The 19923-nt window shown below is 40.4% G+C and overlaps 1 protein-coding gene across 3 annotated transcripts in view; it reads right to left on the bottom strand.

Moving 5' to 3' along the window:
- The window catches only part of itpr3 (inositol 1,4,5-trisphosphate receptor, type 3), a 101422-nt gene extending 81709 nt beyond the window's left edge, over positions 1 to 19713 (bottom strand). For all 3 annotated transcript variants that reach the window (XM_051426547.1, XM_051426548.1, XM_051426549.1), the window contains exons 1-4: positions 19215 to 19713; positions 4977 to 5047; positions 1359 to 1480; positions 671 to 757 (exon numbers count right to left, since the gene is read on the bottom strand). In XM_051426547.1, the coding sequence (XP_051282507.1) occupies positions 671 to 757; positions 1359 to 1480; positions 4977 to 5047; positions 19215 to 19306 (372 nt within the window). In that variant the 5' untranslated portion in view covers positions 19307 to 19713. The remainder of the gene's footprint in view (positions 1 to 670; positions 758 to 1358; positions 1481 to 4976; positions 5048 to 19214) is intronic.
- Between the last annotated feature and the right edge of the window lie 210 nt (positions 19714 to 19923).

The raw sequence follows: 19923 nt of genomic DNA, 5'->3' as shown, positions 1-19923 counted from the left end.
GGAGGGGTGTGAGTCACCTGGTTGCCATGGCAGCAGGCGTCGACCGGTCAACAGCCAGGTGATGTGTTCAGTCATGTGCAGTAATACTTCCAGGTAAAGTACTTTTTTATTTATTGAACAGGTAAGATGCTGTGTTTTAGATTAATTCAAATAAAAGCATTAAAATGAGCTCCACCACCAGAAAATATAAAGTCCGTTACATTAATACATCAATAATAATGGTGCAGTAATATAATAATATAAATTCATCTTTTGTGGTTGTTTGTACACTCTGTAACTTTTTGTGTCTATTTTGGTTGTTTTGCTTTTTTTTGTCGTGTAGTGTTTCACATCTATTGTAGTCATATTTATGTCATTCTTTATACTCATTATGTATATTTTTATTGTGTTTTCGGTAGTGGTTTATATGTCTCTTTATAGTTATTTTGTGTGTTATTATGATCATTCTATGTCACTTTGTAGTCATTTTGTTTCTTTTTGTGGTTGTTTGATTGACTTGAAAAAATGTTAACAGTCACTACAATCAGAGGCTCTGACCAGTGAGGACCTCAGGCCTGAACTTTATTTTATATTGGCATGTGCCAACAGATCCCCAGATAATGTTTAATCTTATTATTAATAATATATATGTATGTTTGTACTTCTGTGGAAAAAGCTGAACAATCTTTACCTGCATGACAGTTCCGTATTTTACAACGTCTCCGTGGACTTTCTTGTTTTCTGTCTCGTTCTGCTTCTGCTCCAGGTTGGATGCATGCTGCAACAAACACACACACACACACACACACACACACACACACACACACACACACAGTTCACTCTATCTAGTAGTAACATGATGTAACATCTGGTTGCGAACTCTGTCTTTATACACTACAATACAATTAAATAATAACCATGAACACCACATGTGCAGTCAGATCATTTGCAGTGGTACTAACAGTGAAACCCTCTTGTTCTGTCTTTTCCAGATGTTTCAGCTGGATATCAGTTTCAGTTCGGTGTGTTCAGTACAGAAATAGATCCAAGTTCTTAGCTTAGCATGCAAACAGCTAACTCCATCAGTAGAGCTGTACCTCAGTCAGGATGAACTGACACTTGAAGCTGATGCTTAACTTAAAGGATTTCTTTATTATTTGAATTTTTCATATTTATAGATATCTTTTGTTTTAATATTCACTAAACATTATTCAATATACCTTACCTACGATTATTAGAAATAATATTATTCATTCCTTTGACAAGTCACCCTAAACTTAACAACAGTAACAATTTAAACACCTATAAAAACCAACTATATTCCAGAACACAAAGTCAGTTCTTTAAAGCGTGTGCAGAAATGTGTGCGTGTCTGTTACCTGTAGTTTCTGCAGCAGAACCACGTCGGCGATCTTGTCCTTCTCATGTTTGGCTTGTTTGGCTTTCCAGAACTGTTTCTGAGCCGAGTACCGACTCATGGGACACACCTTGAACAGGCAGTCTGAGCGAACACAGAGCACAACAGACCAGATCAGAATAAAGCAGAGACATCTAAAAACAGTTCAATTCAACGAGACAGTAATAAACTATTCAGTGTTCATTTCTTAGAAACATCACAGACAACATGAGTGTTTTTCACGAGTTTCACGGCCACTATAGTTTCTTCTTCACACTTAACAGCTTGTTCTCATTCCCAGGTCATCAAATACAGACAAGAGCAGTGTTCAGTTTGTTGCAATCTATAACTTCATCACTAGATGGCACTAAATCCTACACACTGGTCTGAGCTCTCTCTGTGAGAGAGCAGCACTGCCTGCTGATAGGCAACGGTCAACCACACTCAACACGCCACTGCAAGGGCAACAAATGCCCCGCAAACAAAAAGCCAATAATTAATAATCTTGAATTAATGTAATATGCGCTAAAGATGTAGAGACGACAGAAATAAACAGTCAGCAGAATACAGACAGTTCATTCAGGTAGTTCAGTGCTTCTGTGCAGCCAAACACTGGAGAGAGAAACTCGGTCCAGACAGCGATGAGGCAGAAAGAGCACAGAGAAGGTTTTATTCTGCAGAAGCACAACTGACAAGTCCCGTCTCCTCATCGTTAGTGCAGCCAATCACACAACAACTCCGACATTTACTGTGTCGACTGTATCTCTACCGTTAAGTTAGGTTGCGGGCAGCAGAAGAAAGCCTTGTTTTGCCTCCAATGAGGGTGTGACGTCACATGTAAACTATGAATACTTGTACACTCTGCACTACACCACTGCTGACGAAAGGCCACGATCAGCATCCCTCTCTAGAATGGTGTGCTGAACCTGACAAGCTGAGTTTTCAAACCAATGGAAAAAGCACTTTTCTAATCTACTGATCCCTCAGAGCACTTTGCATCACATACACACTTATGCTGCCATGCAAGGTGTCTCATCAGGACTGTGATGCAACTGCTGTGTTAGTTCTCTCTTTAGTGAGGGTGTAAAGTCGACACTAGAGCCTCAATAACTGCTGCCTCTTGTTTGTAACTAAATCAGTTGCACCACAATAATTTAACTAGTTTAAAGTCATAACTAAGGCAAGTAGCCAATTAACATCATGGTTACCGTGAGCATTAGCTTTCTGGCTATGAGCCACTTGGCTTCGTAGCACATCGTAGTCAGCGTGATCAATATAATATTAAATTAGGTCTGTACTGAATTACTGTGGTGCAAAATGGCTGCAATTAATAAAAGAATTAGGTTTTGTGGCAGAAAAACTTCTGTTTTACCCTCAGCGAGTTTAATCCTGTGACATTTACACTACCTTAGGGGATGTGTAACTATTTAGTTACTTTATAACTAGGCTAAGTTTTTACCATTGACAGTAAATATAATGGACAGAGCCAACCGGTCTGGTCGGTGAAGTGTCTTAAACCTGCATTCTATATAACGGCCGGCAGGGGGAGCTCCACTGGCTGCAATAAAGGCCAATACCATGCAGTCTGATAGAGGAATGACGCGACTTATCGCGACTTATTTATGAGTTTCAGTCAAACTGTCAAACTAGGCAGTGCTGGTCAGATATGGATCCAGATTCTGTTACTGCGTTGACTATTTCTCTCCTCAAATCTGTTACTTTTGAGTACTGTTTATCCGAAGGTTGGCAGTTCGATCCCTGGCTCCTCCTATCTTGAGCAAGACACTGAACAGATACTGTGAATGGGTGAATGTGGCATGTAAAGACCTTTGAGTGGTGCTGTAAAGGTGCAGTGCATTTACTGTGTAACTAGAGCTATTGGGGTTAATATTGTTAATATTGTGTCTCAGTGACGTTCACGGCTGGTTTATGAGCTCATAGACAGAAAGACCATATTTGGTCAAAGGTTAGAAACACAGACAGTCAGAGATAGACCTAATGTCAGATGCTTCACCAGTTTGACGTTCTGAAACCAAAACAACCAATTAGCTTCAGGTTCTGCTCCGCTAATCTGGAGCTAATCGCTCGAGCCAACCTGGACACGGTGAGACCTCATAAAAACTCCACAGTGTCCAGAATGAGATTAAATTTATCTGAGAACAGGATGGAACAGGACTGGAGTGAATGGATGGAAGAGAAAACACAAAGGAGGGTGTAAATATTGACTCTCTCCAGCAGATCCTGTGTGTTAAAAGACATTAACACTGTTACTGTGTTTGTGTGTGTGTGTGTGTGTGTGTGTGTGTGTGTGTGTGTGTGTGTGTGGACGGCAAACAGAATTTTCCTGTGAAATTGTATTGTAAAGATCTAAATGGATTTTCTGGTTTAAAGTCATCTTTACTTAAGGAAATGAGCTTTTAACTCTCTCTCACACACAGGCTGGTTTCTGCCTCGTAACATTTAGATTTAAATGTGGGATTAATTTCATGTCAAGATTATTTTTTTAGTCCAGTGATTAAAGAAACATGATGGGCAGCAACCAAATAAAAATATTTTTTTCGATTTATTTTACTTATGATGTTAAATTGTGCAAAAAGAAACTTGTGTTTTTGTTTCCTGATGTTTCTAAAAAAAAAGGTTTAGACCCAGTCATCTATGTCTTACTGTCCAACAAACATTAATAATTAATTATCAATTAATTAAAGTTTGAGCTGTCACTCACTCACTCACTGTGATCTAGTTGTAAACTGGTTCAACAGCTCGCTGTCCTAAAACGGAGCCAGCTCGGAGCAGATGGTGCAACAGGCTGTTTTCTATATATATTAGTGTGTGTGTGTCTCTGATGACAGGAGCTGGACTCAGATCACACACACACATCATTTATATTTCATACAGCATGTTGGAGGTTTTCATTCGGTTCCTTATAACACAGACCGGACCCAGGACCCAGGACTGCTGATCCCACAGGTATTCAAGGGACTCGGGGAGTTAACAGCAGCAGGAGAACACACAGTGAGGAGGTCAGCGCGGCACAGCAGGGGTCATAAAAATGTTATTATTAATGGATAAATTAATTTATCAGGAAGACGGTGAATTAACGGTTCTATGAGTCGGTGTTTAATTGAGCGTGTATCTGATCCACCAACCACCTCTCATTCCCACAGTCTTCTGACTCTCAGTGCAGCCAAAACTGAGACTGAGCAAGTAGAGGAGACAAAATGTAAAGTTTGTACAGAGTAAAACTCATCTTTACTAGTTTTTATTGATGCCGAATTGACGAGAAGATTGTGAACATACAACGCACTTTATCTCGTGTTTTTGTGTAAACGTTAGGAATTGTTGTAATGTTGTAATGGTGTAATGTTTTCACCGTAGAGCGCATTATTGATTCAAATTATGGAGATACCTGTGTGTGATTATCCCTGTTTCATACTTATTACAGCTTCCAGTTATATTCGGGTCTGATGAGTTTCTCTTTATTTTGAAAGTCTAACGACTTTTATTGTTGCTAAATTGACAGTGGAGCCACACACACACACACACACACACACACACACACACACACACACACACACACACACACACTCTTACACACTCGTACCTCTGAACTTCTTTGGAGGATTCTCCAGATCTCCAGCAGCTGGTTCGACCACACAGCGGTCATCTACCAACCTAGGGACAAAAACCAAAGAAGAAACAGTGTCAGTCTGTTGGAGACACAGCAGCAAGAGAAACTGGAGGAGAGGAAGATAAATGAAGAGTAAAAAAAGAAGGGAGGAAGAGGAGGGAGAGTACTTTTATGCACCAGTTGCTCAGTTTAAAAATACGTTTTTTCCTTTAAAACTCATTAAATTATGGAAATAATCCATCAAAACCTTCGTCCCTTAGTTTATCTATCACTGAACTCCTTTACAGGTAAAAAACTCAAAACGAAAACTGACAAAATAACATGAAGAAGGCATTAATATATGATAATGAATGGATAAATGAGTGGATTGTAATATATTACGGTATGGTTAAGCATTATTTGCACAGTTTAAAAACCCTTAAAACAAACACAACAGCCATCCAAGGGCCTGAATTCTTGAATTCAGGTGAAATTTCAGAGATGCTCTCAAACTATTTGGTACATTTTAATTGTTTTTTCCCCTTGAAACCCATTAAATCATGGAAATAATCCATGCAAAATGCAGAAAACGAAAAAAGGAACGTAAAAACAAGGAGTTTGTGCTCATGAAACTGAAGTGGGACCGCTGGCTGTGTGGATGGAAACTGGTCTACAGAGTGCTGGTGAGACTGGAGGAGGATGGGTAGGGTGTGAACAGCGGTCTGGTCCTCTTCGAGGGAGGACAGGAAGCAACTTGCACTGCGGTGACTCTATTTTTAGACGCTGGTTCTCACTTAGATGCTGCTGCAGCTGATAAGTATGAAGTTCAGAGTGGAACTGCTGAGACATACTGTAAACTGTGAACAGCAGCTCCGCCCTCAGCCAATCAGAGCGCTCCACCCGTCAGCTCTCACATTCACAGAGCGCGGCAGGAATGAGCCGAAAAACCTGAAATGAGTCAGCGTTTTAGCCCCTCAGTCCACATGAAACAGGAAGCAGACAACTGTTTACTTCCTCATATTTCCTGTAAAAAAATGGCAGCTAACGAGGAACCTGTCGCGGCGGCTAACAGCGCTGTGTGCTACGTCCCCCCAGTCCAGCAGCTGTTGTGGACCCATTAGCGGACTCTGTCGGACTGGGAGCTCCCAGTGAACAGCAGGGCCAGACCGGGACTGAATGCAGCGTCTGATGCTGACGGAGGACAGTTTGACGACAGGGAATTACACTTTTTGCCGGGTTATCAGTCAGCTAGCGTTAGCTGCACGAGCTAACAAAGTTTTTGGAACGAGTAGAACGATACCCTTTGTCCCCTTGTTCAAAATAAATCAGGAAACCAAGACAGACAGTTTAATCAAGTCAAGACATGTGAGGATATTTTCACCATAACGGAAATTCACCACGATAAATTTTGTGTTTTTATCCCGATAATAAAGTCTCATCCCTTGCGTCCAACCTTAAACATTTAATTACACCTGGAAATGTTTCCATTTCCTGTCTGCTGAAAGTCACACAAAGACACATTCAACCTCTAAAGTAACACATAGTAACCGTAAGCACAAATAGATACCACTGTGTGTGTGTGTGTGTGTGGTCATTAAAGTAAATCTCTCTTACCGTCACTGTTTAGGTTGATGGTAAGAGGGGCTCAACAGTGACAGACAGACAGACAGGCTGACAGACTGAATGCAGTTATTGTGTGTATGAATGGAGCCGTAATCCTGCTGACTGCAGACTGTCTCACTGCATGAAAAGAGAGATTTCACAGGTGTGTGTGTGTGTGTGTGTGTGTGTGTGTGTGTGTGTGTGTGTGTGTTGACCTCTGACCTCAAGATATCTGAATGAAAATGGGCTCTATGGGAACCAACGAGTCCTCTTTACAGACACTTTATGGTAATCCCGTGCAGTGTTTTGCCTGTGGTATTAAATGTGTTATTTCAGTGTTTGAATAATGATGAAATTTACTGAAATTAAGAATAACTGGAAAGCTGAGACACAAATTTCCTGCCCCCGTGCATAAGTCAGGGCCCCTCCAGTCAAAGAAGTCTGGAAACGCCCCTGCTTCCACTCACTAGAAAAAGTACTTGTTTTGACTGGAGTGGTGCTTTCTGAATGGTCGCAATCACTCAAATCATATATTTGCATTCTGGTTCAGTCGGGGTCACGCAGGTCAATTAGAAACCAAAACCGCCTGTAAACAAATCAGGAGTCTGCAGGTGGTTGTGGCAAGTTCCAACCTCTGAGTATTTAAGGAGGTCTGCCAAACGTGCCGCTTTTATGAGCTCTGTTCAAATAACGCGTCAGAGACGTGAACAAACAGTGAGGAAGGACGAACATCGCCCCGGCTAATGTGGCTGCTTTCTGGCATTGAACATGTTGCTGGCATTCATTTGCTTCCCTCATCTGACGTCTCAGAGTCGGAGATAACTAACACAACATTTAACCAACACAACATTTAACTAACACAACATTTAACTAGACAGTGAATGCCGACAAAGTCTGTTTAGTTTTTATTGCATGTTAGAGCGGAAAGGGTAACGAGGAACCTCCACCCGGTCGATGCCTTATGACCTGGCAACTTAATTTAATGGTTTTAAACGTGTTTATTTTTGTTATTTCTTTCTTCTTTTTTTTTTTGTTGAGTTAAGTCTGCAATGGGTATTTTATTTTGAAAATTGACCAGATTCTTTATGCCATTTCTGTGCATGACTTCCTGCCAATGTGATCTGCTCTCCGCTCAGAGTTTTAACAAATCATTTTCCAGGAGTTTTTCTTGAATACTTTTACTGTATCAGTAAAAGTTCAAATCAAGTAGAATTTATTTTATTTTACAGAAAATGTATCTTCTAGAAAGTAACAAGTAACACTGTGCATGTATTTATCAACCACAGCAACAAGAAATTTGATCATCAGTAGGCTGTATGTATGGAGAATTTCTGGAAAATATGAATGTGATCTGATTAAACCCAAAAGAATCGTACAGTTCATCCAACCGACAGTCGAGTTTCAAACAAAAAAGCACTCAGGTTTCTGAGTGAGGGGCTAAAACACAAAAATATCCAGGACAACGTAGATTATTTCCAAGATATTTGGTCATTTTAATCAGTTTCCAGAAAAGATGCTCCAGATGTTCCACCACTTTTATTTTGCCGTGTTCCGAGAGACGCTAACGAGCTCGTTAGCAGAGCCGGACCGAGGAGCTGAGGATAAACACTCAGCTGCCCTTACTTTCCAACAATGTCTCCACTTATTAATAATAATAAATGTCCTCACAGAGACAGAACTAACACGTGTGTGTGTGTGTGTGTGTGTGTGTGTGTGTGTGTGTGTGTGTGTGTGGCGCGTGAGGGTCATTGACTTAATTGACCATCATATTTTTCACTGAGCCTCAGTTAGTAAACACCTCATATGGAAATGAAGACCATGAAAATCTCATCAGGACACAAAGAGCCGTTCTATACGTGAAGGGTCCTTTAACAAAACAACACTTATCTGGTATTAATTAGTGCGTTTGTTGAGTGATCAGCTGACCCTTCGTTAAACAACGCCACACACAGTTACTGTTACTACGCATGTCAAGATTAGCATTTTCATGATTGATTTCACAGCTTTTCTTAAAAAACTGTGACCCATGTTGCAATGTTTGTAGGCTTTTTGGTGACGAATGGCATTTTAAGTAGGAAACTACAATGATTTGTCCAACTGTGGAAAAGTTGTGTTGATTGGACCAAATTGATCGCAGCTTCCTGGAGGGACTGAACAATGTGATCTCTGTTTTATCTTCATGTGCTCTTTTCTTTCCTGCCTTCTGTTTCTTTCTTCACTTCATCTTTTGGCTTTCTTCCCCTCATCTTCCTCACTGTACAAAATGTCCTCACTTTTTGAAAGTCAGCCGAGGAGTTGAGCAGCGGCAGTGTGGGTTTTCTCGGAGCGACACGTGAGCACCATAAATGAGCGAATGTAAATGAAGGCCACGCATTTACATCATCTTCATCATCACATGCAAATAATACTGAGTTCAAAATGCACATTGTAGCACCACACCCTTCACTACAATGCATTAACCTTAGACTTATCAAATATAAAGAATAAGATTTTATATCTTTTTTTATTTCACTACTTGAAACTTGAAAATATCACTTATAAGACAATTAAAAAATATACAACGTTACGGTTTGGGCGGCTGTGGCTCAGAGGCAGAGTGGGTCGTTCCTAAATCGGAAGGTTGTGGGTTTGATCCCCAGCCCCTGGTGCCACATGTCAAAGTATCCTTGAGCAAGATACTGAACCCCAAATTGTGTGTGAATGTGTATGAATGTTAGTTTCTGTTCGATGGACTTTGCCATCACTGAGTGAATGTGTGTGAAAGGGTGAATGTGGCACATAGTGTAAAAGCGCTTTGAGTGGTCGGAAGACTAGGAAGGCGCTATACAAGTACAGGTCCATTTACCATTACCATTTAAAGGTGAAGTTAACAAGACCACAGCAGCTTTCACATCACTAAAACTAACAAGAAAAATTAGCTTGTATTATATTGTAGAGCAGCATTACTACTGTTTATTGACTCCTGTCAGCTGAGACATCACAAGACAAAGTTACAAAAGACTATTTCTGCATTACTAACTGGTTTCCTGCAGGTAAACCGTCTCTGTTTTTATGTATCTTGATTAATGTGCAGATATCTGTTTATAGAGATTTGCTAAGAAGTGTCTTTTGTTATGTATCAAGTTGGCAAAAAACTTGATTTGTCCGTTAAAAAAGGTGATTATGCAGCTTTTACTGTTAATTTTAAGATACACCAACTTACTTTTTTAAGTTACAGAATTCCTGATTAAGTACATTTTACTAGTTATTTTGTTTTCACAGTATAAAATTAAGTCAGTGCCACTTAAAATTACAAAAGCTACTTGATCAATTATGGGGTTTTTTTTGCTTTAAAGTTAGTTTACTTAAAGTGTAATCAGTTAAAACATTTTTAGTTTGATAAACTAATCTGGTTTTACAGTGAAATGAATGTAACTAGTACAGATGATGTCAGAAAAGATGAATAAATATAACTCCAGTCGAGTAATAACATGCTCAGATCTCTCTGCCTGATGAAGGACGGGCAGTCTCCCGAAACACAACAAAGGCAGGAGTTGTCATTTAAGGAGTACAACCTTTGGAAATACTCCAATCCAGGAGGGAGTTAGGTTTGTCTGTCTGGATTCAGACCTAAGAGCCCACTTTGGTTCTGGGTCGTGTTTGGGAACAGTTGTGACACCAGAATTCAGACTTCTAACCCAACAGCTGTGATTGGTTGTTTTCATGTATGTGGAACTCATTCTGTGAAGTTCTGTTCTTCTATTCTTCCTGTCTCATATTTTTTATATCGTCACATCTTTCTTTACTCTGTTTCTTTCTGTTTTCCCTTCTCACCACATTTATCACTTCTTTCTTTTCGTCCTTCATTTCTTTCTTCAGTTTGTCCTCCTCTTCCTCTTTTCTGCAAGTATTATTCTTCACAAAACGTTCTATCTCTTGTTTTAGTCACTTTCCTTTTATATTTTTCCTTCTGTTTTCCCTTCTCCTCTCTTCAATTCCAGACGTTAATCCTTCCTTTCTTTCTCTCCGACCGCCCACAGAGTCCACCATCGCTCAGACCACGACAGCCAATCCGTTCTTTTGTCTGGCAGCCAGGTGTGTCCAGGTGTGTGCGGGTGTGTCCAGGTGTGTCCAGGGGTCTTTCAGCCCGCCTATACCTGCTGATTGCTCCATTCACAGTCCTGTCAGTCCCACACTCAGATAGTCTCTCAGGTATGTGGACTCTAAGACTAACAGCTCTCTGACCTGTTAAACCGGATTCACAGAAAACATCAACATCTGTTTCAGGATCCACATCAGAGTTCATCAGCTGGACTGAAAATCTGTCTAACATCTTAATGAGCAGTTAGTTTGGTCTTTGCTTTGTCTCTAAAAGTGACACTGACTTCATCTGGATCATCATCTGTCTCCAGTCCAGTTCCAAAGACTAAAACAAATCTAGTTAAATGAAACTTTCAACCACAAATCAGGTTTATTACCTTTTTTGGATACAAGGAACTTGCCTTGGTGTTGTGGTGCAAACCAAGAATTACCATCCCATAATGTTCTAATACAATGTAGGTTCTAACCTTATGCTACAAGACACAGAGCTAAGGTTTGGTTTGGTGGCTGTTTGAGTCTGAACTACTGCAGAGCATCTGACAATCACAGCTGTGACTCAGAGAAAGATTTATCAGTAACACTAAATACAGAATGATATAAAACTTTAAGACTTAAAGGTGTATGTCCTTTCAGTCTCCCTGTTTGTAAAATCTGGTTTGTTTTTGTCTCCTCCTCCTCCTCCTCCTCCTCCCTCCGGCAGGAAAACAGATTTGAATATGGATTTGGGTATCTGAATGAGCACAGGTGTTTTCCATCAGTCACAGACTGAACCTGCAGGAGCTCCTGTTAATAACTGACCTTTTTGTTTTTACACATTTATAAATCTGAGCTGAATCTTATCCAAAGATCATCAGTAGAATAAAACCAGATGGCGACTCCAATACGACGACCTGTTTATTAAAATTCAATCCAACAGCCCTGCAGGTACCTTCCTGATAACCTTCTGCCTCCAGAATGCAATCTTTACCTCGTTCCCACAGTGACGGTCCCCCAACAGCCTCTCCGAGCCGTTAGCTTAGCAACAACACAGTCGTTAGCTTAGCTACAACACAGTAGGCCACGCCCCCTAAAGTCACTGTCCTTTGGAGGTTTTTTCTATGTACTGAGAGGAGCTAGCAGGATTTAAAGGTTTAGTTTTTAAATAATTCCATCTGAAGTCTGACTCTGAAACTAAATTTAGTCTCATTTTATTTCAGTTTGTTTTAATCATTTAAAACCCTTTTCATGTGTCCTTTATTGTCTTGTGTTTCTTTTATATCTTTTCTTAATGCCTTCGTGTTTCATATAAAGCCCTCTGAACTGCCCTGTTGTTGAAGGCTGCTGCACAAATAAACTGCAGACAGATGTTGCTCCACACGAACACACAAACTCAACTTTAACTCTCAGCAGTGACGTTTTTTTCTCCGACTGCTGGTGAAACAAATGAGAGCGTTTTATTGTTGGAAACAGGAGCTGAGGAGCGTTTTCACTCATTATCTCAGCTGCTCTGTGTCGTTAACAAGCTGCTGTTACAAACATTTGAGTGTCCTGTTTGTCTAGATGCAGCAAGATTTGACTGTATGGAAACCAGCAGCTTCATCTACTCACATCTCTCTCTCTCTCTCATTGTCATCAGGTCTCTCTCTCTCATGGCAGGTACTCCCTATTCAAATGTCTCTCTCTCTCTCTCTCTCTCTCTCTCTCTCTCTCTCAGCAGTAAATATCAAATAAAAACAAACTGTGAGCAAACACCACTCACTGAGAGTCGAGGGTTGTCAGTTTAAATGCTCACTGTGTGGCCAAAAGTATGCGGACACATGCAAAAGTTCATTAATCTGCTGCTCCACTCGTCTTTCCTCCAGATGTTCAACCTGGTTTCAGGTATTTGCTCCTATTCAGACTCAAAAGCATCAGTGAGGTCCAACCCTGACGTTGGTGATCAGGTCTGTTCATCCCAAACTGTGACATACATTTTTTTTATGGAGATTGTCATGTTGAAACAGTCTCACTCCCGACTTATCAAATACGTAGCAGTCAGTGGCCTTCCGCTTCAAAATATCCAACCAGAGTTATTACTGGACGCACCATTTAAAGTCAGGTGACGCAGTATAAAGAGTGAGAAAGTTTGCATATGGAGGTGGTGGAGTTTAACCCATATGAGGCCAAAAGTCAACAATATTTTCCTTGAAATATCGAAAGGTAAGTAATGTAACTTACGATCTTTTACTAATCCTATCCGAGTACTTTTTGTTCCCAACCCCAACAGTTTCACAGTTAATGTAACCTTGACTGTGTTTTCTACTGTAGACAGTTTTTCTTGTAGAAACCATGCTTTCACATACAAAAACACACATTTGGATATTGTCTACAATGAAACCGAAAGGGAGTCCAAAAATCAAGCTACCATCTTTGACAATGTCCAGTTGCATATTTTATTAGAGATGCATTGATTTATTGGCCGATGAATGCTGATGGACATTGGCCTATCCAACCACTCAAAGCGCTTTTACGTTACATACCATATCCATACAAATAGAAACTAACTCCTTCCATCATATTCATTTTCGCATTGGAAGCAGTTTGGGGATCAGTATCTTGCTCAAGGACACTTCAAACCCCCAACCTTCTGATTAGTGGACAACACGCTGTATCTCTGAGCTATGTTGTTTTGATTAATTCCAACTTGGACTTTGGAGAAATTATCACCTTGGAGAAATTTTCCAGCTCAAACTGCAACAAGGCAGATAATCTTATCTTTGTAGAAATATTTGTCTCCCTGGAACAACAACAACAAAAAACATTGGTGTCGGCAGCGGCTATCGGCCAAGTTGTTATTTTAAACATTGGTATTGGCCCAGAATTTTAAAATCAGTGAATCCTTGTGTTAACTTCACGGCAGAGACCTGCGTGTCCAGAAATGACACTACATGGATAGCTACAGCCCCATGTTTTGAAGTCGAGGGCCACTGATCGAGCTGCAGTATTTGACGAGTCGGGAACACAGTTACAAAAACACTGTTGTTGCTGTAATGTTCAGGTGTCCACATACGTGTGGCCAAAAACGACTTTCCGTACAGGAAATATATCAGTAGTTAGAGAAACAAACAAGAACAGAAGTGAATCACAAGAAACATATGAAACAAAGAACAAACCCTGAAATATCACTGAAGCATCTAAAATAACTAAAGATAACATATTCGATCAAACAAACGCAGATGATGCAATCTTGTTTTCTTAGTAGTTAGCTATTATTACAGGACTTTGAGGTGGGTTCATTCTATTTGATTTAAAGGGCGGAGGACGGACAAGGTCAGATGCTCAAGGAAGTGCAGGATTATTTACATTTGTCTGTGTCAGATATGCTGGTGTTTAGTAGGTACATTGTGAATCATGATCACTGTCTTAATGTGTTGTGCGAAACACAAACTACAGCTGTTTTTGATTCTAACTCAAACTAACCAATAGTTTGAGTTAGAATACTTTACGAGAGTGTGTGTATAAACACAACAAGGCTGAGGAGGACTAGTACATCTGTAGTCTCAGCTAGCCACTTGTTAGCAACCGCCTTTTTAAAGACACGTAAAAGCTTCAGAACTCATAGGTAGGGTATTTACTGAAGGATTTTAAGTCATAGAACAATATGGGAAAATCTTTGAAGCTTATTTCAGGGATCTAACCAAAAACCCATTGACTTCATTAGCAAAAATGCCAACTCTGTTCCAAGTTTCAGGACTCATTCCTGCAGCGCTCAATATGAGGAGTAATAATCGACCGTGTTTGCAGTTGGACGTGTCCTGTCAGCAGTTTGACAAACGAAAATGTTTTTTTATTGCAGTACCGTGAGTGACCACTGGAGACAAACTGGCAGATCTAAACATACAGTCTGATGGGAATCACTGTAAATTCTGACCTATAGGTGGCGCTAGAGGAAAAGATAAAAAAATTATCAGCAAAGTAAATATCAAATTTAAGAATGATCCATCCAATAGCTGTTGATGTTATTTCAGTCTGGCTCAACGTGTCAACCTGAACTCACCCAATGACATCACCTTCCTCACAGCTGTTAGCATATGACGCTAGTGGGGCTAAAAATGGTGACCTATTGTTTATATTGTTGGGAGGCGGTGAAAGTCAACACGTGAAGCCAAAGGTTACAGAGACGCTTTAAAGGTCAAGATAGAGTCAAATACAGGAAGGTGGATGTAAGACCACAGTACAGGATGCACACACACACACACACACACACACACACACACACACTGGCACAGTGGAAATCTCTCTTGGACATACTTGGTACCACTTCCTTTTCCTGTCATACAATTACACATTGCCACAACTTTCTCTCTCTGTGTGTTTGTGGTAAAGGTTATTATCCACAGCACATCGTCACAAAGTCTCCCTGGATAACATCAGAGAAAGTTACAGAATGCAATTAAATTGCTCCAGATATTCACTGACGAGTGAAGGAAGTCACAGAAACGGGATGAAAGACCAAAAAACTCGACCTCGGAATCTGCAGAAGTTTACTGTATCTCTATTGCAGAGTTTCCACTATTAGTGGATGTCTATGGGAAGGAGAACCTCCACTGGCCCAAAAACAAAGAAATATCCATTCTTTTGGAACTCGATGCATTTTTGCACTTTGTTTCTTTAATGTTATTTATTTGTTTGTACGAATCCTCATTAGCTGCTACCGAGGTAGCAACTACGGTGGTCGACAGGTAACAACTGAGTGCAACAGGAATGCAAAAGCCTTGACTGCCTACACGTGTTTGACAAGTGACGTTGCGTAATATTTGAATGTGAGGCATAGACATGAATGAGAACATGTGAGTTAGCTAACTCACCTCTCAGGCCGAACAGACTCAGAGTTTTCACTAAACCCGCTTTGTGGACATTTGCTAAAAGATGCAACGCTCTCAAAAATAGTCAAACATTAACAGTAAATTCGTACCCATGCAGAATTCTTGCTAATGTGAATCAAGAACCGGTTACAAATTGCCCGATTCACCGGAATTATGCACCTTCATTTTATCAATAACAGCCTGTTTTTATTCACTGCACATTGAAAAACAATGAGGTCAAACAAGAAACGTGGAACAAGAACGAGTCCTGGTGGGGAGAAAGAAACGGTCCAAAGAGTGGCTTCATTTCAATTCAATTCAATTCAATTCAGTTTTACTTGTATAGCACCAATTCATAACAAAAGTTATCTCAGGACACATTTCAAATAGAGCAGGTCTAGACCGAACATAAAAAATGATTTACAGAGACCCAACAGTTCCCACCATGAGCAAGCACTTGCTTACGGCAGCGAGGAAAAACTTCCTTTTAAGAGGTAGAAACCTCGGACAGACCCCGACTCTAGGTGGGTGCCTCGACCACTTCATAAAGAAACAGTTGCGTTGATACTGAAAACCTGTGTCGCCATATTTGTTTCCACACAGAAAACTGATCAGGAATCAATTAAGGAATCAAAACAGAATCGCGCCGATAATCATAATCAATAATTTTATTGGTATCAGTAAAATCTCATCAATTTCCCTCCCTAATAACAACGATAACTGATAATCAATGGATCCTGTGTCAGTCTCTCTAGTCCAGTTAGGCTCCTGCCATCCCGGGGCTAAGTCAGCTAACGTTAGCTGCACGAGCTAACTGGCTAACAGCATCTAACATTACTGTTAACGACAGTTAGCTTCTTTTAGCAACAAGTCCATCTGGAAGCTCCAGAGTTGAAGATTGATTGACGAGTGAATGTCATGATATTATTGAAAACAGGTAGTTCATGCGGACATAAGCACGCGTCACATTTTGTGTTTTTCTGTATTTGTCTGTTACACATTGTTAAAAATGGGAACAATATTACGGAGGATATGATCTCAGAGGGTTAAAGTGATGTTTCACCTGAACTTTAAACTACTGCAGGACAACAAAATATCAAATATTATTAAAATATTCACGTTAATTTTCAGGCTGAAGGGAGAGGACGGCAAAATGGTGGAAAGCCGCCTCATTAAGTGGAAGGTGATCACAATAAATCATTAACAAAGGGCAGAACAAAGAGTCTCAAACTCACTGCTGTTTTATTCATTTTAATCTGTCTGAACTGAACTTTCACGAAACTGGTTTCAACTGTGAATTAACAATGTTTTTAACTTCACAATTCAGTGAGTGTTCAGATTCATATAATATGAAACCGCCAGAATCTTCAAAATGACCACAATACAAGTTCTTGTTCTGACGGCCCGGCCCTAATAATCACTGTAAGTACATGATGAGTAACCCAGAGTCACAGCCAGCTGCAGCCACGCTGTGATAAAGAGATCAGAAACCACCGTACAGTAAGTCTATGTAGGAATATCAAACAGGGGGTGGACACAATAATGTAATCACAACAAGAGGAATTCACACGTCCTGCTTCTTCTTAAGAAATCATTTTCCAGGACAGCAGTTGGTCCCAAAAGGTCATATAATTCACCGGTAGGCCTCCGCGCGGAAAAGATCACTGCAAGTCCGTTTCCCTTCGCAGCCGGTGTTAACAGGAAGACCGACTGATACGGGCCCCGAAATGGAAAAGGAGTGTTTTTCCGTTACACGTCTGCTAAACAAACAGCTGGGTTTCAAATCAGGTTTATGTAGGCGATCTGAGCCAGGAGCTTAACTACGATCAGAACCTTCCAGGACATCAATTATTGGTCATTTTCGTAAAGTTAGTCTCTAAATTTCAAGGTTTTCCATGTTTTCCAGGACTCGTGGGACCCTTAATGTTAATGCCTTGTTTGTTGAGGACAATCCTGCTCCCCAGAGCCTTTCCTCTAGCGCCACCCTCAGGACAACCTTTACACCGTTGATCCGGTCATCAGGATGTTTGTTCTGTCCAACACTTGTAATGGACATTGCAGCTGTAACTGGTGGCGCTGTAACCTCTTTAAACTGAAGCTTTTCAGGCATCAACCTGCTGTAAGTAGACGAGTTCGGTCAGGCAGAGAGCGGAGTGAGTGTTAGATCCCCTCTGTGGCCCCGATGTAGAATTCAGGACTTTGCAGGACTCGTAAGGCTCAGCTACATTAGCAGTTAGCCGGAGGACGTCAGAGGGGAAACCAGACGATATTCTCTAAATTAAATATGATCCAGTTTCACCCAAATCACTGATAAAGTTGTGTGTTTGTACAGTAATCAGTGAGCTCTGTGTCGCTACAAGTTGTTCTGTTGTTGTTTTAGTAAAAAGTTTTTGTCGTTCATTGTTAAACAGGGTAACAATATAACTCAGGATGAGATCTTAAAGGATTAAAATTAATCTTTTTATTTCATCTGGACTTTAAATATTCTTTAAATCTTTGCGTCGTCATTTTGGAACAATCAACAGAGAAAAGGTTTATTTCAGCACAGAGATCCACTATATCAGCAATTAGTAAATGTTTCCCTTCTAAAATCAATAACGGCCTCAAACATCCCATATGGGTCGGCTCTAGTTTGTCAGTGTGAACACAAACTGAACAGAATTCAACAACAGATATTAAAAGTGTTTTAATATAAAATCTTGATCTGATCAGTAACTGTAGCTGTCAGATAAATGTATCAGGAACAGATCGATTATCAGCCTGGATCATTATCAGATCCTGTATCTGATTGCCAATAACATAAATGATTATAATAATACACTACAGCCGCCTCAGTAGTGTCACTGTCCACAGCTCTGTCTGATAAAGGTTATAATACAGTAATATTACTTTATACTTTATATTAATAATGTAAATTTGCATTATTGTGTTATATTTTATAGTCGTGGACGTATTCATTAACATTTCCATTTCATGTTTGCTACATTTGAACTTGATTTTTGTAATTTATACCAAATAATATTCATAGTAATAGCAAATATACAAAATATGGTGAATAAACTATCAATCATAAACAAATAAAGTGAATCTGCAAAAGAAGTTTTACAATAAAAGCAGTTGATTAAATGATAAAAGAGTGAAAGTATCAAGCTTCAAGTACTTAGTTACACTCCACTGATGGTTATTAGAAATGTCGACACTAAGATTTTAATTTTTACTGTAAATATCTGTTATTGGTTTCCTTTATTACTAGTAATCAGAATCTGATAAAGTGTATCAGTCGATTTCAAGTTCCCAACATAGGGCTCGGGCCCCTGCACTGGGTCACAGAAGTCTAATGACTTTTTAAATAGTTCTTACATGTTTATTATCTGTTATAATGATTTTAATTCAATGTACAAAAATGTAATCTTGTCTGATGCGTTTTAAAGGGTTTATTATGGAATAAAGACTGTAAATTTACAGAAAACCACCATAACTAATATTTGAATACAGATTCAGGTTCATATGGTGTTTTATGCAGTAAAACTTTAATCATGAAATCAGCAGCACTAACATCCTTTTACCACAGCTGACAGTTTTTTAACCATAAAACTAACCTTTGTTTTTTACAGTGTAGTGCAGTACTGTGGGGCAGTTGAAGTATAAAGGGGCAGAAAAGGTGAAGGACTCTGAGTAAAAGCGGAGCTGCAGGTGATCAGGTGTGTGTCAGAGACAGTGGACTCACCCCAGGGTGCTGATGAAGCCGTTCACTGTCCCCTCGGCGTACAGGGACACGATATCCCCGATGTGAAGGAAACTGGAGGCAGAGTCAGACATCCTGCAGCTGCTTCACCACCAACAACAAGAAAACACCGAACAGGTACAAACTTTCTTCTCCTCTTCCTCTCTCTCTTCCTCTGTGTGTGTGTGTGTCAGAAAGTTTCCTCCTCACATGCAGCAGCTGGAGTCCAAACTTCACACTCAACCTGCAGCAGCTCACACACTCACTGCCGGGTTGGGCTGCATGTCTGCGGGCTGCACGAAACCTCCGCAGCGCTCACAACCGCGCAAAGTAGTCCCAAAACAGCGGATTGTTCCAGCAGGAAATATCAGCAACCCTCCGTGTGTGTGTGTGTGTGTGAGTGTGTGTGTGTTACAGGAGGTTACCGTGCACACACACTGAGACAGAAAGGTGTACAGTGTCTCTCTCTCTGCTCCCTCCCTCTGCCTGTGAGTAACGAAGACTCCGGTATTAAGAACCAGGAAGTGAGTCGAGGTGTTGATAAGGGCTGACAGACAGCTTCAAGACAGAAAAACTGCCGCAGCGCTACACACACACACACACACACACACACACACACACACACACACACACACACACACAACAGCTGCAGCCAAGGCGTGACATATAGGGAGCGTGCACGTGTGAGCCTATGAGTTGCGCGCGCACACAG

This window comes from Dicentrarchus labrax, unplaced genomic scaffold, assembly GCF_905237075.1.
Source record: "Dicentrarchus labrax unplaced genomic scaffold, dlabrax2021, whole genome shotgun sequence".
Taxonomy (NCBI): domain Eukaryota; kingdom Metazoa; phylum Chordata; class Actinopteri; family Moronidae; genus Dicentrarchus; species Dicentrarchus labrax.
Note: the sequence above shows the minus strand (reverse complement) of the source record. Positions and strands in the feature narration are given on the sequence as shown.